Source organism: Podarcis raffonei, chromosome 8, assembly GCF_027172205.1.
Source record: "Podarcis raffonei isolate rPodRaf1 chromosome 8, rPodRaf1.pri, whole genome shotgun sequence".
Taxonomy (NCBI): Eukaryota; Metazoa; Chordata; class Lepidosauria; order Squamata; family Lacertidae; genus Podarcis; species Podarcis raffonei.
The window spans coordinates 67,466,985-67,488,520 of NC_070609.1; the positions used below are offsets into that span (position 1 = coordinate 67,466,985).

General features: G+C 44.2%; 1 protein-coding gene and 1 long non-coding RNA gene across 5 annotated transcripts in view; one reads left to right on the forward strand and one right to left on the reverse strand.

Annotated features, from left to right (window-relative positions):
• The window catches only part of LOC128419640 (mucin-5AC-like), a 30,572-nt gene extending 21,773 nt beyond the window's left edge, over nt 1–8,799 (reverse strand). For 2 of the 4 annotated variants that reach the window (XM_053400571.1, XM_053400570.1), the window contains exons 1-10: nt 8,676–8,799; nt 8,325–8,358; nt 6,649–6,681; nt 4,595–4,766; nt 4,364–4,473; nt 2,234–2,335; nt 1,822–1,926; nt 1,405–1,500; nt 796–891; nt 607–702 (exon numbers count right to left, since the gene is read on the reverse strand). In XM_053400571.1, coding sequence (XP_053256546.1) covers nt 607–702; nt 796–891; nt 1,405–1,500; nt 1,822–1,926; nt 2,234–2,335; nt 4,364–4,473; nt 4,595–4,766; nt 6,649–6,681; nt 8,325–8,358; nt 8,676–8,696 — 865 coding nt within the window. In that variant the 5' untranslated portion in view covers nt 8,697–8,799. The remainder of the gene's footprint in view (nt 1–606; nt 703–795; nt 892–1,404; nt 1,501–1,821; nt 1,927–2,233; nt 2,336–4,363; nt 4,474–4,594; nt 4,767–6,648; nt 6,682–8,324; nt 8,359–8,675) is intronic. The other 2 variants (XM_053400572.1, XM_053400573.1) reach the window with 2 other exon arrangements.
• Nucleotides 8,800–19,617: 10,818 nt separating this feature from the next.
• Nucleotides 19,618–20,844, forward strand: LOC128420411 (uncharacterized). The gene is made up of 2 exons (XR_008332022.1): nt 19,618–19,701; nt 20,324–20,844. It is a non-coding gene; the product is annotated as an uncharacterized LOC128420411 (long non-coding RNA).
• Nucleotides 20,845–21,536: the final 692 nt, after the last annotated feature.

Genomic DNA, 21,536 nt, shown 5'->3' on the forward strand with positions numbered 1-21,536 from the left:
GACTTCAGTACTTTCTCAGTTGCACAGCTGTTGCCGCTTAATACCTTGGTTCTTAAACAAGGTGGTACTTCTTGTCAGTTACACACCCCTTTGACAACCCTGCTGCTGAAGTACTCCAAGTAACAGACCCAACGGATCACCACACCCCTCTTAACTGGTTTGGGAGTATTCCCTTTTTGTAGCAGAATCTCTCCCCTCCTGACTGGAATGAGACTTAAGTAGATGGTATCATTCCAGCTTCTACTTCTCCTGGCTCAGCCTCAGCCTCCCAGTTAATTATTGGCCTATTACTCTCATGGGACACCATACACTGTCCTTCACACTAAACTCATAGACTCCATTCTGTAGCTTTTGATATATTCCTCAGAGTGGATGTTTCTACCCAGAACCAACTCTTTCTCTTCTCACTCCCTATCTCCCAAACTGAAACCTGTCTCCCAACCTAAAATCTGTCTCTCCAAATCCTCTCCTTTTCAACTCCCTCTCTTGGAACCCCGGCCAATGAGAAGCTGCCATTCATTAACTGTTTGCGGGCAGGGAAAAAGAAAAAGAAAACACTTGGTAACCCAACCTGCCCAGAAAAACAAACTTTTCCATCATACCTACCTCCCTTCAGAATGGTGGTTTGTTCTGGTCCAGGGTGAGGTGTCTGGGCTGGAGGTAAAGTTGTCTCTGGTCTCAATGGAACCTGTGGAGTGGGAGCTGAATAAAGAGTTCAGAGATTATTGTTCTAGGTGACTCAAATGGCAAACAGTTCCCAACCAGTTGATTAGACACCTCTGTTTCCATTCCTACCTCCCTTCAGAATGGTGGTTTCTTCTGGTCCAAGGTGTGGTGTCTGGGCTGGAGGGAATGTTGTTTCTGGTCTTAATGGAACCTGGGGAGTAGGCTCTGAAGAAAGAGTTCAGAGATTAAACTTGGGGTGCAGACTTGGGAGTGGTAGCTGAACTGTGGGGTTCTGTGCCTCCTTGAAGGAATGCCCATTTGTTTCAATTCATTCTTGACATTTATATTTGTAAATTAAGCAAATATCACAAAGGACATTGGGGGTGTTCATTGCAGTCTACCACCCAAAGAAAATGCAGTTGGGTGGCATCTCTTCTCAGAAATTCTAATCACCTCTTAGATGTGGGGAACACACAATATGTGTGATCAGTGGTTCCCAATTGGTGATCTGCGGACCCCAGGGGGTCTGCATAACCCACCCAGGTGGTCTGTGGCACCATTCACATAACAAAAGCTACTATAGAGATATCAAAAATTTCAAAAGCATGGGGTGCATGGCTTGGCTTTTCAAAAACAGGGGGCCTGCAGTATTTAGCTAATTAGGAACAACTGTTCTAGATGACTAAAATGGCAACAGATCCCAACCAGTTGATTAGACACCTCTGTTTCCATTCCTACCTCCCTTCAGAATGGTGGTTTGTTCTGGTCCAAGGTGAGGTGTCTGGACTGGAGGTAAAGTTGTCTCCGGTCTCAATGGAGCCTGGGGAGTGGGGGCTGATAAGAAATGTCAGAAGTGAAACTTGTGGTGCAACCACAGTCATATCAGATGCATACATTTCTCCATGGGGATTTTTGACCCATTGATGGTTTTCCTCCTCTCCTGCAAGGTATCTATATTTGCAACAAGCAAATATCACAAAGGACATTAAGTGCCCAGTAAGGTCTGTCTTCCAAAGCAAATGGAACCAGGTGGTGATTCTATGCAGTAATTCCTATCTTAACTCAAAACTGAGGACTGTGCTATATTCTACATGACACAAGAGTAGCCGAGCCCAAATGAGTCTGTGCCTTGCCATATCTTTTTCCCGTTCTTACCTCCTTTCTGACTCTCAGCACTGGTGGTTTGTTCTGGTCCAGGCTGAGGTGTCTGGACTGGAGGTAAAGTCGTCTCTGGTCCCAGTGGAGCCTGGGGACTGGGGACTGAAGAGAGAATTCAGAAATGAAATTTGGGCGCAGACATGGGAGTGGCAGCTGAAGACATTTCTCTGTGCCCAAATGAAGGAAAGCCCACTTACTTTAATCTACTCCAGGTTTTTATATTTGTAAATTAATCAAATATCACAAATGATATTGTGAGAGTCCAGTGCAGTCCACCACCAAAAGAAGATGCAGTTGGGTGATATCACCACCCAGAAGTTCTTTCCACCTCCCCAAAGTCATATGCTGGATGACTTAAAGGGCAACAGATCCCAACCAGTTGATTTGACGTCCCTGTTTCCATTATTACCTCCCTTCTGACCCTCAGCACTGGGGGTTGGCTCTGGTTCAGGGTGAAAGGTCTGAGCAGGAGGTAAAGTCTCTGGTGTCAATGTTGCTGGAGAGCTGGAGGCTATAAGGAGAAAGAACACAGCTTGCTTGCTTACATTCCATTTACTAAAGCACTTTGTCGATTCCTCTGTTTTTTTTTTTAACCTGTGGCACATTTCAACCTGTACATTATCTCCCAACCCGAACCAGTTCTTTGTATTTATTCCATAAGCATCCCCTCCTGAGGAGTTTGAATTGGTAATGATAGGTATTGAAGTCTGTACTGTAGGTTGCTGCACATTATTGGTATATTTGGCTTGAGGGAGTGCTGTTAGGTTTGTTTGTGCACCATGTACCAATGTAAAATGGGTGGTAGTGGCCATGCTGCACAATCTCATGCATGGAGCTAATCTAATTGATGTGAGGGAAGTTTCTATAATCAGCTGTGACAGTGTGACACTAAAAGGGCATGCTAATATGGAGAACCTTTCCAAGGCTTTCTGACAACCACCTGCTTGGACTGGCTTTAAGAACAACCTGCTGGAACAGGTCATTGGCCAATCTAGTCCAGTATCCTGTTCTCACATTGGCCAAACAGATGCCTATGGGAAACCTGGAATCAGGACCAGAGTGCAGCAGCCACTCTCCCCACTTGTGATGTCCAACAACTGGTCTTCAGAGGCAATTTTTGTCACTAGTAGCCATTGATAGCCTGCTCCTCCATGAATCTGTCTATTTTAAAGCCTTCCAAGTTGCTGGCCATCACCACATCTTGTGGGAGCACAGTTGAACTATGCAGCGTGAGAAGATTTCCTCTTCCTTTTGTCTATGTCCTCAGCCTTGAAACATTTGCATTCTGGACTAAGCCTGCAACCATGGGGAGATTTCAGGGATACTTGAATATGATGCAATTCTGTAATATTTTTCTGGCATTTCTTCTAGGTTATTTGGTTGGGTGACTGGCTTTGGTTTTCATGTGATTCTGTCTTGGCTTCCAGGAAGAGATGTGCTATGTGCCCAAGCAAGCATTTGCAAAATACTTGGGAACATAACACAGCAACGCCCAAGCACCTTACCCTTCTGACTAAGCCCTGCTCAGGCACCTGTCTTATTCTTTGGACTCCCATTTGTAGTCAAGACAGAAGGAGAAGGATCTGATGGAACTCTAGCCTCCTCCCCACCCTGGACCAATATATATTGTTACATGCTACCCCAATTTCCAATTGGGTTCCACCAGTGCTTACCCGGGGTTTGGTCTCCTTGAAACGAAGGTCAGTGGAGACTGGGGTGTCTCCAGGATATACGTTTTATTTACACATGTATACATCCTGAGCATTGAATGGATGGGCTCATAGCACTAACAGCCCATCAGATTCCTATTAGGTTTCTAGGGGAGCCCCAAAGCCCAGCAATGAGCAAGTCATATCTCTGTGTCCTCCAGCTTCCAGCATTCAGGGCTCAGGTTTTTCACTCTCTCACACAACAACTCTGGCTTTTGTTCTCCTAAGTACCAGCCAGGTCGGGGGTGGGGGGGAAAGGCCCCCCATTTGTTCCATGGCACAGAGCAACTTCTTTGGATATGCTAAATCGTGATACAGTGGTACCTCCGGTTACATACACTTCAGGTTACATACGCTTCAGGTTACAGACTCCGCTAACCCAGAAATAGTGCTTCAGGTTAAGAACTTTGCTTCAGGATGAGAACAGAAATCGTGCTCCGGCGGTGCAGCAGCAGCAGGAGGCCCCATTAGCTAAAGTGGTGCTTCAGGTTAAGAACAGTTTCAGGTTAAGTACGGACCTCCGGAACGAATTAAGTACTAAACCCGAGGTACCACTGTACATAACTAGTCAGCCAAAGCCATTGCCTTGAGATAGGAACCAGATTGGCAAACTTGCTAGTATACATTCTGTACCCACAGGTGCAGGATCCCAATAAGTGGAAGAGACTTAGGGCACCATCCAGACTGACTCTCCCCCCAAAAACTCATAACAGTCTATTATGGGTATGCACAGGCCCCCAATATTCACCTTGAATCAGAACCCTAAATAAATACACGGCAGTCCTTACAAGTAGTTATGGTATTGGTAACAGAACTGTGGAAATGCTCACCAGTAGGACAGTAGGCTTCCGGGCAAATGAAGCGCACTTGATAGTCACGGCATGACTTGCCCTTTTCTTGCTGGGCATTGATACAAGCAAAGCCACTGGTGGCATCATTCCTGTTAGGAACACAGGGAAGAACAGGGTGTCAGGGATGGGCCAAGGCAGCCACAAGAGGCAGAAATTCAAAGATAAGAACCCGGCTAAGGAACCCGTAGAATAGGGGACATGGAATCTCACACAGAAAACTTCTGCCCAGTCTCAGATGCCGGAATCCCGTCCACTGTCTGGACCTCAATGGCAAGTGGCTGGGGGCAGATGATGTGGGGATTTTCATCCCAGAACTGGGACAGGAGTTCGTAGTCCCCAGTCCCGGAAGGATTGTCGCGGTCAAACCAACGGGTCTTGCATTCTGCAAAAGAAGTGGGGGCGGGGGGGGGAAGAGAGAGAGAGAAGAAAAACCGACTTTCAAAGGAAGCAGGTGCCTTTGGTCTTCCCTTCAAGAAATAAGAATGCTGGAAAGTCACAACTATTTTTTTTTTAATGCTGCAATATAGAATCATAGAATTGTAGATTTGGAAGGGGTCATGGGCATAGCCAGGATTTTTTTGGGGGGGGCAGGTTTTTGTTAGGGGGGTAGGCTTTTGTTGAGGGGCAGAACCTCAGATTTGTATTGTTTTGTATTGTTTTGTTTTGTATTGATGGGGGACAGCTGCCCTCCTGCCCCCCCTGGCCACACCCATAGAAAAGGTCCCCAAAGATCACCTCATCCAACCTTCACCAGAACTATATACTCAGCTGTTTTTGCCAGAGAGCTCACAAAATTACAGCAGCATGTTATCGATTGTAAATCACTTAATGGCTTGGGCAGCTCTCAAATTAAATCACCCGTGCTTTCTTTCATTCCCACATGATGATGAAGTTCTGCCTCCACTGTTGGAGACTGTATATGCGTTGGAATATCAGCTGCCTGGAATCGCAAGCGGGGAGAGCTACTGCCTCACTCTGGTCCTGCTTTTGGACTTCCGAGAGGCATCCATTTGGCCACTGTGGGAACAGGATACTGCTCTAGATGGGACCCAGCAGAGCTCTTCTATATTAGCACCAGGCACTTGGCTCACAACAAACCCCAGATCCCAAATCATTTGGAATTTCCTCAGAGTGGGTTGAGGCAGATCGCAGCACAGTGGGTTGAATCCACCCGGCATGATCCAGGACATGAGGAACTGCATGTTTAATCAGAGATTGAAACCCTACTTAAACATGGAGTTGGTGGCAGGTTAGGGGGCACAGAAATGCAGGCAGAGGCTTTCATCTGTCCTTCTTTCTCCTTTCCTCCCACTGGACACATATTGAATTTAAGTCTACCCAAACATGAGTTTCAATATGTAATTTATAATGCATAATTTTTAAACCTGCATAATTTTCAAAATAAAAATATTTTTAACCAGCATATTTTATTTTGAAAAGTTTTAAGCTAACTTGTGTGTGTGAGAGTGATTTTATTGGTAATGTGCATTTTATATTTTATGTAATCTGCTTAGAGGTTTCGATAATTAAGCCGGCGCTGTGGGTTAAACCACAGAGCCTAGGACTTGCCGATCAGAAGGTCGGCGGTTCGAATCCCCACAATGGGGTGAGCTCCCGTTGCTCGGTCCCTGCTCCTGCCAACCTAGCAGTTCAAAAGCACGTCAAAGTGCAAGTAGATAAATAGGTACTGTGGGAAGGTAAACGCCGTTTCCATGTGCTGTTCTGGTTCACCAGAAGTGGCTTAGTCATGCTGGCCACATGTCCCGGAAGCTGTACGCCAGCTCCCTTGGCCAATAAAGCGAGATGAGCGCCGCAACCCCAAAGTCGGTCACGACTGGACCTAATGGTCAGGGGTCCCTTTACCTTTACCTTATATACGCTTAATTATCGAAACCTCTAAGCAGATTACATAAAATATAAAATGCACATTACCAATAAAATACCAATATTCTCTTAATATAAGTAATTTTTAAATTTACAAATTAGAATGATCATTTAAAGTTAGAATAATTTTTTTTTTAACTATAGACCAGAAAGGTTTTTGGGAGATATTCGTAAATATTGAAAATAAAATAGCAAAGAAAGAAATGAACCCACCCACCAGCCCACCAGCCAGAAGCACTTCTGAAAAACCACATCCACCCCACCCCTCTCCCAGGATGTCTCAAGCTCCAGTTCCCCAATACAAGAGGAGCTTGAACTATCCGGTTTGTGCATCTGTGTCTGTAGCCGAGGAACAGAAAGAGAAAAGGAAAATTACTGACCTTTTGCAGGGGGTTGTTTAACCTCCTGAGCACCTAAAGAAAAGAAACAGCAGGTTACCACCAGTTTAGACCAGAAGTGATGCAGAAACCTGGGGCTTAACTAGATGAGACTTCATGTGCACAACTAGTCATTGCAGAGAGGGCTTTTCTGAAGTAAACTGCAGGTGGGGAGATGGGAACTGAAAGGCTGGTCTTTAACCCTTTACCCCTTTGATGGATGAAGGGAAATACTAGGACCTGGGAGGCCAGGGTTCAAATTGCCACTTGGCCATGAAGCTCATAAGGTGACCTTAGGTCAGCCACAGCCTCTCAGCCTGACCTATCTCACCGGGTTGGTGTGAATATAAAATTGGGTGGAAGGGAGGACCATGGATGCCACTTTGAGCTCCTAGGAGGAAAGATGGGATAGAATAATAATAATAATAATAATAGTAATAATAATATATTTGCAATGGGAGGAAAACTTTCCCTTTCCTTCTTCTCCTTCTCCTCCTTCTCTTTTTAATACCAAGATGGTCTATCTCACCCAGTATTGCCTAAGGGGCAGCACTCATGGACAGAGAGCTGTTGAGTGGTCCAGGGTCTCTCAGTGAAGACTATGAATGGCTCAATCAAGATTTGAGGTGGGGGCTCCGTGGCTTCGGCCCACCACAACTGCACCTCAATGTCTTCCCCTCAACAACATTTCTGGTGGATTTTCCCATGCTCAGAACTTGGCTCTGGCGGGGGGGGGGAGGGAATGTGAGGTGACCATTTTGTTTTTATTCTGTCCCCCTTCCTCCCCACTTCACATGTTCCTTAATAAATTTGCAATAATAAAAAAATCAGTCAACAAATAGTTCCTCCCAGAACTTGAACATTTAGCTTATAGTCGAACCAGAGGTACATTTTCAAGAGGGACACGGGTGGCACTGTGGTCTAAACCACTGAGCCTCTTGGGCTTGCTGATCAGAAGGTTGGTGGTTCGAATCCCCGTGACGGGGTGAGCTACCATTGCTCTGTCCAAGTTCCTGCCAACCTAGCAGTTCAAAAGCGCTACAGTGCAAGGAGATAAATAGGTATCACTGCGGCGGGAAGGTTTCCATCACAGTGTTCCATTGTGCCAGAAGTGGTTTAGTCATGATGGCCACATGACCCGGAAAGCTGTCTGTGGACAAACGCCGGCTCCCTCAGCCTGAAAGCGAGGTGAGCGCCACACCCCATAGTCGCCTTTGACTGGACTTAACTGTCCAGGGGCCCTTTACCTTTACCTTACCTTTTACATTTCCTCTGAAGTTTCTGTATTAATAAAGGGATGGTCATCCACTGTTATGAAGACTGAGTGATTAGAGTCCCCTTTCGACATGCAGGCTGAGGCATATTTTTGGCCTAGTCTAATATTTTTGTGGTCTAACCATGTTATGCATTAGATCAAGGGCTGCAGGTCAGTGGTAGAGCATCTTATTTGCCTACACATGTTCCCATATTCAATCCTCAGCATCTGCAGGTAGGGCTGGGAGAGATTTCAGTCTCAAACCCTGGAGAGCAGCAGCCAGTTAGTGTGGACAACACTGAACTAGATGGACAAGTGGTCTGACCGAATATAAGGGAGCTTCCTGTGTCTCTAGGCACACCTGCTCCCTGCTCCCTCCCCAATGGCTGGATCAAAACCTCACAAGGGGGCTGTGGACACTTACCTGTGAGGGACAGAGCCAAGAGCACCCCAAGGAGCTGAAGGAAGACAACAGATAAGAAGAAGAATTAACACAGCGTAGATGGAAGGAGAGATCTGCTGAATTTTCCAGGAAGTGGACCTCTCATTCTGACCAATGGATGTTGAGTTATAGTATCACGACAGAAGGGAAAAAATGGGACAATTCCCTGCTTCCCATCCCCATCTTTGATATTTTGCTTGCCTTCTCTTTCACTCCTCTTACCATGGATGGTTAATGTTGTACATAATTGTCTATCTCAACACAGTACTAATGCTGAAAAGTGGAAAGTCAACATGCTGCTTTGGGTTTAGGAAATGATGGGAGAATTCTTACCGTGCTCTGGAAGACCTTCATCTTGTGGAAACTGTGTGTGTTCACTCCTGAGGAACGATGGTTTTATGAGCACCTGGAACCCACTGCCATGCGTAACCTGACCTTTTGCATTTCCTGTTCGGCTGCATTGTTGCCCTGCTGACATTTGGTGACCAGGAAGCCTTATCCTGTTGACACCATCCATCTTGTGTTTCTTCATAATAACTTCCAGAGGTGCAGAGAAGAGCTTCTGTATTCAGGCGGCTCCCCATGCTCCACCCACAAGGTCAAATGTCAACGGAAGGTAGGGTAAGTGTCCATGCAGAGCAGTTAGAGAAAACACAACTGCCCCAGGGACGTCACAATCTCTTGAAACTGGAACTTGAGGTGTTCCGGTTGAAGCATTTTGATGGGTTTATGGCAGAAGCAGAAACAAACACAAGTTTATCTTCTAGTATGGGTTATTTATTGAGCTGAGAGTGAGTTCCTGGGGTTAATGGGGATGGTATGAGGTTCAGAAACTCCAAGTGTCCTTATTTTCCGGGGACACTCCGGGATTTACAGAAGTTGTCCCAGTTTCTGATTTGATCCTGGAATGTCCCACTTTTCCTTAGAACATCCCTATTTTCATAGGAGAAATGTTGAAGGGTATGGAGTTATGCAACCTCCGAGCCAAGGAAAGAAGTAACTATACAACCTTTAGAAGCCATCTGAAGGCAGCCCTGTATAGGGAAATTTTTTTAATGTTTAATGTTTTATTATGTTTTTATATATGTTGGAAGCTGCCCAGAGTGGTTGAGGCACCCCAGTCAGATGGCTGGCATATAAATAATAACATCATCATCATCATCATCATCATTATTATTATTATTATTATTATTATTATTATTATTTTATTATTATTTAGGACGTCCCTATTTTCATGGGAGAAATGTTGGTGGGTATGGAGGCTCAGTGTTGGAGCACAGTAGCTCAGTGGTAAGAGTATCTGCTTTGAATCTAGAAGGCCCCAGGTTCAATCCCCAGCATCTCCAGGTAGGACTGGGGAAAAATCTTGGCCGAAACTCTGGAGAGGCGCTGCCAGTCAGTGCAGAAAGTATTTAGCTAGATGAATCAATGGTTTGACTCAGTGTAAGGCTGCTTCTTAAGTTCCTGTTCTGGGAACCTGGCCTGGTAGCAAATGGACAGCTACTGCAAGCTTCGGAGCTCTGGAATCATGTGCTGTTCCCATCAACAATTGCCAAGGGACGGGACCCAGGAACTTCTGCATTCCTAGCACTTGCTCTGCACTGGCAGTGCTCCTAAGGATGATTTCAGGATGAGGAACAAAAAAGGCCAGCCACATAGCAACGAGAACCAAACTGCACAATAAGATGACACCTGAAACAAAGTTTGCGGGTAGGAAGTGTCAAGCAAATTCTCCAGGGAAGGGCAAATCTAATATTTTCAGTTTCTCCTGGGTTCTCACTTTTTCAAACTTACCTTCACTTATTCACATTCCATATATATATATATATATATGGGGGTGGAGATGCTCCTTCAGGTATACTGGACCAAGGGCATTTAGGGCTTTAAAGGTCAGCACCAACACTTTGAATTGTGCTCGGAAATGTACAGTTGCATCAAGATTGTTTTTGTCCACTACTTAATCAATGTGCACTTTCCCTTTGGCCGCATACAGTAGCACCTCAGCTTACGTTACCCTCGGATAACGTAAACTTCGGGTTGCGAAAGCGGCAAACCTGGAAGTGTTTCGCCGCACGTGCATGCGCAGAAGCAGTCTACCTCTACTCCTCTGGTTGCAAAAACCTCAGGATCTGGCTGGACCTCCGGAATGGACCCCATTCGCAACTGGAAGTACCACTGTACTTCTTTTCTGGAATTATTTTTTAATAGAAATTCTGCAAGTTAAACCAAAATTCAGGAGGAGCAGACAGAGCCAACTGGAGGCGCAATAACAGTGCTGGAAATCATCTCATCCGTATCCCAGATTGAGTGGGTAATGAATGCCATGAGGTCTAGAACTTTTATTCATTGGAGGGTTTTATTCTGCCTTTGTTCCAACTCATCCTGGTGTCATGCATGGAGACGAGATACACATCTCCAGAGACTTAGACACAGTTTATGGACTTGTATTTCAGACATAATAGGTGTAGCATGGAAGATACTCATCCCCCCACCTACCTGTTATGACTGCTCAGAAATTTCTTCATAGAGGTTTCCACAAAGGGGGAGGAAGCAGGATGTCAATGTTCCTGGGGCCCTTCCTCTTCTTCCTCTTGAAACAGAATCCTGGCTGGTGATCTTCCATCAATAAGAAACACTCATTGCCTTATCTCCTGGATATCAAGTGTGTTTGCATCACATAAAGTATAAATGGGATGGTACATTTCTCTGAACGTGTGCAGCATGCACTGGGGGGGGGAGGGGGCTGCCATTGGCAGAGTCTTCCTGCGATGTGTGTGCATACGATGTATTTATTTCATTTTGCAAATTCTTTGCTGCTTTTCCGCCAATAGGCCTTCAAGGCTGCATACTATTTTTCGAATGACTTATTTTTAATCGGTCTATGGCGATTTGGTCGACAGACCATGAACACTGAAGACAGCATAGGGTTATCAAGGTGAGCACAACAGAGGGAAAATGCAGTGGTTTGTAACCAATGCCAGCCCTACTCAGAGCAGTCCCAATGAAATTAATGAACATGATTAACATAGGTCCCTCTGTTTGAATGGCTCTGTTCTGAGTAGATCTTAGCTGGCTACAACACATTATACGTGCACACAAATTATGCCTTTTAAAATAACACGACAAAACATAAACATCAAAATCCATGAACAATTAGGGGGGAAAATACAGTTTTGATTCAGGGGCTCTCCAGATATCATTTTATTTATGCATTCATGTTTATTTGTAGGGCTGGACACTGGATTCAGCCAAAGCCCCGAATATTAAACCTCCTAACTGTAGGGATTCTAGGCTTTGCTTGAGTCAGGTGGTGACAACCTCAGAGCAACTGAGAACTGCTAATGCTTTGGTTTTGCTTTAGAAACAAGATTTAGGCTGGTTAATTCAGAAGCCCGAAAAATCAAGAAGGAATGCTGGGTAGGAGAATTTCAGAAGCATCCCCAGCCAGATGCCCCAGTGAGTTTGTCTGTGATGCATCTCAAGCACTGGACCCTCCTACGTCTCCTATAAACTTTGGAAAGTGGTTTGTCTGTTCCCTACAGGTTCAGCTACCTCCTGAGATATCGTCGTCACACTCCTGATATTGCTGCCAAATTTGGCACAAGCGTTTTCAGAGGTGGGGATGGGGTCTGTGTCAATATTTGGACACCCCAATTTGAGATGTGTATTTCAAAAAATATTTGAGATATGTTTATGGTTGAAAGTTGTTTTAAATTATTTTAAATATTATTTTCAATGTTGTAACCCGGCTTGGGAACTTACAGTCAAGGGTAGGTAATGACTAAATAAATAGTGATGGTGATTATATATTAATGTTGATGATAGTAATAATAATAAGAACAATGTCACCAAACTCAGCCCGAGAGTTCCTGAGGTGGAGGTAGTAGACTTTGGTGCTGTTTGTATGCCAGGCGCCATTTTGAATCAAGATGGTAGATCAAAACATCACTTTGGCGTGATTTTGCCTGTTCTTTGACATAAACTTGGTGACCACTTGAGATATTTTTGCCATATTAGAGTTCCTGACACAGAAGCCAACTTCTAGGGGCTGAGGTCCTTTCATCCCCCCCAATAAAACATTTGAGGAGGCCGGGGACACCATTCAATTGGTGTGTGTGCACTGCATCATGTGATCGATTATGCAGGGTGGGGCTTACCTGGGTCCGCCCAATATTTTATTCAAGTTGGCACCTCTAGGTTCCTGAGCTGCGGCGTGGGAGACTTTTTTTAAAAAAATGTTTAATCATTTTTTCGATACAAACATCAATCGCAAAAGACACATACAACAAAAACCATAATAACAGTAGTAACACAATTTGAGAATTCAGATTTGAATACACTGATATACCTACGACTACACCTTTTTAAACAATATTTTCCCACTTCTCTCTCCTCTCCCTACTTCCCACCACTATCCGCCTTATTGCTTAAATATTCGTTCCAGATTTCTTCATATTTATCCATTCTTATTTTGCGTCAACATGCAATTCGTTTGTATGTAACTAATCTGTCCATACAGTGGTACCTTGGGTTAAGTACTTAATTCGTTCTGGAGGTCCATTCTTAACCTGAAACTGTTCGTAACCTGAAGCACCACTTTAGCTAATGGGGCCTCCTGCTGCCACCGCACCACCGGAGCACAATTTCTGTTCTCATCCTGAAGCAAAGTTCTTAACCCAAGGTACTATTTCTGGGTTAGCGGAGTCTGTAACCTGAAGCGTATGTAACCTGAAGCGTATGCAACCCGAGGTACCACTGTATTATCAAGCCATGTGCTCAATGAAATCATCACCATTTGGATGCCAGGGTGCCAGTTTGAATCAAGATGGCAGACTGAAATGTGACTTTGGCATGACTTTGTGATGGGTCCAAACTCACAAATTACACTATTCATTTGAAAAACACAATATTTTTGAGTTGGGGGGGGGGGATCCCAGCCAGTGCTGGGTTCTTCCTGCTAGCTACAGATGGAAGTGAAATATTCTAACAGGCTTTGCAAGCTGAACTGGTTTGGTACTTGCCCTTTGGCACATTTTGCTTTTGCTACCTTCACCTACCGTTTGGCTACAGTGGGGATTGCATTGCAGGCCTGGAAAAAGTGTTTCAGTAAACTTTGGCCCAATTCATGCACGATGAACATGCCACAGTGGCTATCTTGTTGGAGACGTGCACTTAAAAAGCGCCCTGCTGGATTGGACCAAATGCCCATCTGATCCAGCATTTTCTGCTTGCATGGAATAGCCAGTCAGATCCCTCTGAAAACCAGCAAGCAGAACTTGAAGGCAAAGATCTCTCCTGCACACGACTCCCACTTCGGCTTCCCATTCCCATCTTGGAAATCTGGGGTGGGGTGGGGAGTGGGGAGTGGGGTGAGGCGATCACATGTCAGCTCCCACCTCACCACAGTTTAGAAAGTAAAGCAGGCATAGACAAACTCCTGCCCTCCAGATGTTGTACTCCATGGTCAATATTCAGGGATGAATCGGGCTGGAGTCTATCAAAACCCAGAAGCTGTCATAGTGCCTCCACCCCGATTTAAGCCTTAGATTAATTCATGAGGTGCTACCTTCCCGTTAACCAGAAGGTTGGTAGTTCAAGCCCACCCCAGGAGGGCTGTGGGCAGGATTGGACAAGATGAACCTTAGGGGTCCCTTCCCACTCTACAATTCTATGATTCAACAGTTCTGGGTTGTGGCAACCCCAAAAATAAGGGATTCCAGAAAGGAAATGGAGGAGCACATCACTAAAAACATTGAGACCCAGCCGCAAAATACCTTATAGGCAGGAGATCAGCTAGGGAGGTAGGAGGACCTCTGAACAACAAGGAAGTGAAAGAGGTGCTAAAGGAGGATAAGGAGACTGCAGAGAAGCTGAACAAATTCTTTCCATCTGTCTAAAGTGTGGAAATTATAGGGCAGAACATTGAACCTGAACTAACTTTCCCAAGAAGGGAGTCTGTGGAACTGTGGTAAATAGCAGTACTGGGAAAAGATTAAATTTTTGAGACCTTATTGGCAAACCAAAAACTGACAGAACACCAGATCATATGTACATAAAATGAGCCCTGTTGGATCAGGATAAATGCCCATCTCCTTCAGCGTTGAGCCTTCACAGTGGTCACGCAGATGCCTCTGAGAAGCCCGCAAGGAAGACATGAGCACTGATTCACTGGACTACTCATGACTCATTTGAGTCATAGCTGTGACCAGGTCATGGATACCCCCAGGACAGGGCATGCCTAATGTACATGTAGCCTTTTAAAAAAAGCAAACCAGAAGCTCAGTGGTTTGGGAAGGGGAGAACTCTAAGCATTTTGACACAAACGTAGGGCAAGGCATCATTCTGTGTGACGCAGGTTTCAGAGAGAGAAGTGTTGCAAAGTTGTCTAGCTGGTACACTGCTTTCCGCTCCCTGCCCCCATGCTACAAGCAGATGCGTTTATACTGTTCAACATACAAAACTTCAAGAGTGGTGTACATTTTAAGACTTGAAAACGAATTTAAGGCAACAACAGCAATAGAACATCTTCGATGGTTCAAGCAACGTGACTAGGCCACACAACAGGGTAGGCCTACATGACTAAGAAGAAGAAGAAGAGTTTGGATTTGATGTCCCGCTTTATCACTACCCGAAGGAGTCTCAAAGTAGCTAACATTCTCCTTTCCCTTCCTCCCCCACAACAAACACTCTGTGAGGTGAGTGGGGCTGAGAGACTTCAGAGAAGTGTGACTAGCCCAAAGTCACCCAGCAGCTGCATGTGGAGGAGCGGAGACGCAAACCCGGTTCACCAGATTACGAGTCTACCACTCTTAACCACTACACCACACTGGCTCTCTAACTAAGAACATTCTAACTAAGAACATTCTAAGCAAGCACCTGAAGCAGGTATGGGGAACCCCTCATTCCTCCTGATGTGGTCAAACTACAACTCCCATCAGCGCCAGCAAATGTGGCCAATAGCCAGGTCTGATGAGAGTTGTAGTTCGGCAGCAACTGAAGGGCCACAGGTTCTCTACACCTCATCTAAAGCAAGAAACAGAACCTGTGGATATGAATGGGAAAGGAAATTGATTTTGTTCGCATTTCAGCAAGAAAGTACTTACTGTATTTTGCAGTCTCTGAAAAAACACGGAAGCTGAAATTTGAATCTTTCAATCGATGGCCAGTAGAGGGCAACAACACGACACAATAAACATACTGTGTTCAGAAAAATGATTTCTTAAGTTGAACCAAGCGAATTTCCTGACACTCATGCCAGTTCCAGGTTGTCCCTAGTTTCTGATTGCATCAAAGGCAAGAGTGTGCAGCTCTGAATCCCATGTCCTGAAGAAAGCGCCTCTAGAGAAGGAGGAATATTGGGAACTGCTTTATCTAGAGTCAGACCCTTGGCTTGGTCCATCTAGCTCATCATTGTTTAGGATTTCTGACAGGGCTATTTAAAAGAAGATTAGACAAATTCATCAAGGACAAGGTTATAAGTAGCTACTAGCTGGGCTCTGCTTCAATGGTCAGAGGCAAGAATGCTTCTGAATTCCATTTTTTGGAATTTTCTGGAGTGCTCTTGTGCTCTGGACTAGATGAGCCACTAGCCTGGTCCTGTAGGAATCTTCTTAATAAACATCGAAAACAAGGTGGCAAAGCCAAAACCAGTCAGGTAGAGGCACAATGTTGGAGGCAACAAGGAGCTCAGCTGCACACCTGCTGTTTTATGTCTGTGCTAATAAGCATTTTACTGTATTTGCAATGGCCTCTGACTACAAGCAATAAATATTTATTGGATTAGATACGCCCATCCATTCACGCACCCATCTCTATCTTCAATCCAAACATCAAAGACATGTTATCAGAGTTCCAGGACACAGTCAGTCAGGGAAAATTACAGGGGGGAGGGGTAACGCAAATCAGTGGGGAGTGTTGTGGGGGTCAGATAGAACACCCTGGAGGGCCACCACCTTTGGACCTTGGTTCTGAGGTTCCCCACCTGTGTCGTCAAGAGATCCAAGAGACTAAGGGGGTGTGAAGGAATTCTGAGCCCTGGGGACAGGCGGGAGCTGTGTCAGGGTGGGTGAGTGGCTCAAGCAAACAGGGACGCAGCTACTGCAACCTACAATGAAAGGGTTGAAATAGCTGCCAAGGGTGAACCTAGGGTTGAAATAGCTCCTGGGTGCACCTAGTGGAGCTTCCTTGCAAGCCCTAAAGAGTCAAGCAAATGATGTATGAGCATCACCACGATGCTGATGGTACCATTAAGACAACGGAAGTAACAGTCAGAGAATCCAGTGTGTGTGTATTAGAATCATAGAACTGTAGATTTGGAACCCCCAGTTCAACCCCCTGCAAGGCAGGAATATACAGCTGTCCCATGCAGGGATTGAACCTGCAACCTTGGCATTATCAGCAGTGATAAAGCAGGAACAGCTGGCAGGTGGGGAAAGAGGGAGCTCCCTGGCTGGGTCCTGCCTTAAATATAGCAGGCCATGCCCCCAGAGCCAGCTGATTGGCTGGCCAGGGTGTGATGCAGCTGGGAATCCCCCCAATCGCATGGGGCTGGGCTCCAGCCGCTGCGTGCGTGGTGGGGCTGTGAAGCCCGCAACCCCACCTCCTCTGTAGGGTGGAAGTAGCTTTATCATCACTCAACAGAGCTATCCAGGCTGAACTATCATATATATAATAAATTATAATTATTTTTTAAAAAGCTGCATTATGTTGGTAATTGCTGCTATGACCTTTTTTTTTAAAAAAAGTTATTTAAGACACACACACACAGACACACACACACACACACACACACACACACACTGTCACCCTTATCAGATTTTAATAAGCACATAAACTTCTGTTTCAAAGAGGCGCTGGTGTCCAACACCTATCATTCAGACTTCCTTTATGATGGATCAGTAAAATAAACAGTGACTCATATCCTCAAGTTCCCCATCTCCACAAATACACTTATGGTTGGGTGCCATGAAGCGTCTTCCACCTGGCCTCTAGAAGTTAGTGCATCTTATGGGAGCAAATTCTAACTATGCCCTGTGTGAAAAAGTCGGTGTAGACAATACTAAGCTAGATGGATCAGTGGCCTGACTCTGGATAAGGAAGCTTCCTAAGTAAAGGAAGGGAAAATGATGATCAGATAGATGTTTACAGTCCAGTTCCAGAATTAAGTTTAGAAATCCTTGAAGAGGAACTAGAATTCAGGATGAGTGGAATTCAGGAAGGAAGGAAGGAATTCAGGAAGGAAGGAAGGAAGGAAGGAAGGAAGGAAGGAAGGAAGGAATAATAGAATATTGGGGTTGTTTCCAGTCTTGGTCCAGAGCTCAGCTTGGGGAGCTTCCTGGACCACCCTAATCTTGTTGTTTCTTTGATGTTTTGGTTATCTTGGGTCAGGTTGGAGACATTGCATTTTCCTTGGAGTCTGCGAAAAAGCTGAAGGAGCTGTTGGAAAGGAATGCGGGATCTGCCCCCCTCCACATGAGAAACCAGCTCACCTTCTTTATTCTCTGTGGAAACCCAAAGGACCTAGAAATATGGTCAAATTTGAAGTTATCACTGTTAGGCCGAATTGCTGTGATAAAAATGAACGTATTGCCAAGGATGCTGTTTTTGTTTCAAACATTGCAAATTTTGGACAAAATGGACTGTTTCAAGAAGTGGCAGAGAGATATTTCTAGATTTGTCTGGCAGGGCAAGAAGCCTCGAATAAAATTTAAGATATTAACTGATGCTAAAGAAAGAGGTGGATTTGCCCTGCCAGACCTTAAACTTTATTATGAATCAGCCGCCTTCTGCTGGCTGAGAGAATGGCTGCTTCTTGAAAATACTGATGTGTTGGATTTGGAAGGTTTTAACAATGTATTTGGTTGGCATGCATATCTGTGGTATGATAAGGTTAAAGCACATAAAGCGTTTAAAAACCATATTGTCAGAAAAGCATTGTTTAATGTCTGGATAAGATATAAGGACTTGCTAGAAAATAAAACCCCAAGATGGTTGTCACCAATGGAAGCAAAGGCTCAGAAAAAACTCAATATGGAGGCCAAATGGCCTAAGTATTGGGAAATTCTGGAACTGCAGAGCTTTGAAAAATTAAAAAATAGAGTGCGAGACTGGCTCCATTATTATCAAATAATGGAGGCATATAATTTGGACAAAAAACTAGGCTTCCAGGTGGAAAAATCAAAATTGGAAACAGAATTGTTAGATCCCAAAGTTAAGAATTTGTCAAGAATGTATAACTTGCTGTTGAAATGGAATACGCAGGAAGAAACAGTGAAATCTGCTATGATTAAATGGGCACAAGATATTGGACACAACATTATGATGGCTGACTGGGAACAGTTATGGACCACAGGTATGAAGTTTACAGCATGTAATGCCTTAAAAGAGAATCTAATGAAAATGATCTACAGGTGGTACATAACACCAGTCAAGCTTGCAAAAATCTATCATTTGCCCGATAATAAATGCTGGAAATGTAATGAGACTGAAGATACATTCTTTCACCTTTGGTGGACATGCCCAAGGATTAAGACTTTCTGGGAGATGATTTATAATGAGATGAAAAAGGTATTTAAATATACCTTCTTGAAGAAACCAGAGGCCTTTCTCCTGGGCACGGTTGGCCAATTGGTGCCAAAAAGGATAGAACTTTCTTTATGTATGCTACAACAGCAGCAAGAATACTTATCGCAAAGCATTGGAAGACACAAGATTTACCCACCCGGGAAGAATGGCAGATGAAGTTGATGGACTACATGGAACTGGCGGAAATGACTGGCAGAATCCGAGACCAGGGAGAAGAGTCGGTGGAAGAAGATTGGAAAAAATTTAAAGTTTATTTACAGAAATACTGTAAAATTAAGGAATGTTAGAAGGATGCTGGAATGAAGTTACATGGCTTTAGCAGAAAGGTTATAAAGAATTAAGTAAAAATAGATTGTTAATGGGTCAAAGTGGAAAATTTAAGGTTAGATTGGGTTAAGATAAATTATGGAACAAAAATTGAGTAAGATGGAAAGGATTTGCTGAAACAGCTAATTGAACTAGAATACAAAAAAGGGAGGTGTGAGGAGGTCGATGAAACAAGTAAATGAAAGATAAAGATATGGAAATATTGGATGTGTTTTTAAATGCTTTTGTTTTTCTTTTTTCTGTTTTACTGTATTTTTTTTTGCTTTTTTTCTTTCTTATGTATTTAATTTTTCATTTTTTCATTCTTCTTTTTTTCTGTAATCTTTAAACCTTTAATAAATATTTTTTTTTTTAAAAAAAATATTCTCTGTGGAAACCCAGAGCTGCTGGAAGAATTCCAGGGCATCTGTTAAGGGAAACATGCCCCCCCTAATTTTCAAGAGGCTTGGTGAGTTGTGAGGGCTCCTGATCTCCTTGCTCTGTCTCATAGGAAGCCCCTGTTTCCTTTCGCATGGAAGGGTGGGGTTGTGGGCATGTGGGCATTCAAAGCTGAAACTTGTGAAGGCTTGTCCTTTTGGGCAAACGGGGTGCTGCCCAACCAACCTGTCTGCCTTCCGCCATCCTGTTTTCACACTTACGAGGCACTGGAAGCAAGCATCCTCCTTGTAGCATCCTCCATTATCTCTTTTAGAAAATGTGGCAGGGAGGAAGTTGGGGATGGACATCTTTGTGGGCACCAGGGGAAAACCTCATGGGCACCATGGTGCCCACGGGCATCCCATTGGTGACCCCTGGCATAAGTTATACAAGGAGCCACCTGTGGGGAGCAGCTCTCATCATGAGCATCATCTGGAGGGATTCTACAATGGTGATTGAATCCAGGATGTGTACCTCCTGCGCACTCTTTATGGAAACATGCAGCTGAAGAGAGATCATAGGTATTCGAAACAAAATGTGCATTCTAGCTAGCTCCCCACCTACCTTCATTCACAGGGAATGTGAGTGTCTGTTTAAGCATCACTTATAACATCAGGAAACAACCAACCTGGTCTTTTCTCTTTCTTGAACAGTTCTTGCTGTGCCCAACATTGTTCTGTGTGATATCTGTGCCAATGCTGACTGCACTAGCTGTTATTGATGGTGGTAGATGATGTGCCTGGCAGAAGGATTGATTAGCAAAAGCTAGCAGAAGACCTGAGATTTCTGATTGTGCCCTTGTCTTCTTCTCTCCTTCCTTCCTGCTGAGGTTTGGAAGGAGCAGCGATGTTCTTTTAGCTCTCCCGAATCTTCACATCAATTTCCGAGATGTGGCAATTCCAGGCAAACCTCCCCAGAGCTTTCATGTTTACTGTCCTTCCTGATGGAGAGGTTCAGCGACTGTGTCCTACTTTTCAACTATTTCTGAACCGTGTTTCAGTGTGGGCATTGCTCTTGTCAATAACAGCCATCAACAAAACATCCCTTCTCACATGGAGAAGGCATCTCCCGTTGGGTGTTTGACCCTTCCGTTACCTGGTCATTGTAGCAACTCTTAAAGGATTTGCACTTCCATGTTGTTCATGCACAAATCTCAAATAAATACATGGTTACATGAGCACAACCTCATCAATACTTCTGCTTAGTTCATGGTTTTGTGGCTGGGTGAAAATCACTAGCAATGAAAGAGGAGGCACATATTAGGGAAGATGGAGCATCCTTAGCTGGCTCAGCCAAGGACATTTTGGGTTGTATCCAACATCGGTCCAACTAACTTAGGTCCATCAATTTCAATGCGTCTATTCTAACTCAGCAGGATACAATGCTGTGCTGCTTGAAATTCAAGATGTTAAATCTCATTTTGTGTAAAGAAATGCAGTTGAATCTTATGTCATAGATTTATTACATATGCAGCATTGATAGAACATGGTTATAAGCCTCTATGGACACACAATGATTTTTGGAATGGTACCTTTATTTAAAAACTGAAATGACTTAAATGTTAAATGTAATTAAATAAACATTTGGTGCTTATTTGGGGACAGGGGTAGGATGGTTGAATATTGAATGTTGATTCTTGTATAAAATATGTAAAAATGATAACAGATTTGGGAGGAAAAGATAAAGTAAAACTACCTTTCCTTTCTCTTACATAGTAACAGGGATGTCCCAGATCTGCTGATTATTCTTGTCTTGTTAACTTGGGAGGGAAGGAAAGAGGGACAGGGGCTAGTGTTACCTGCGGCACCGAGGGCTCATTTTATGGCCTACCATGAAATGTAGGATTTGGCACTATTTTTTAGTGAA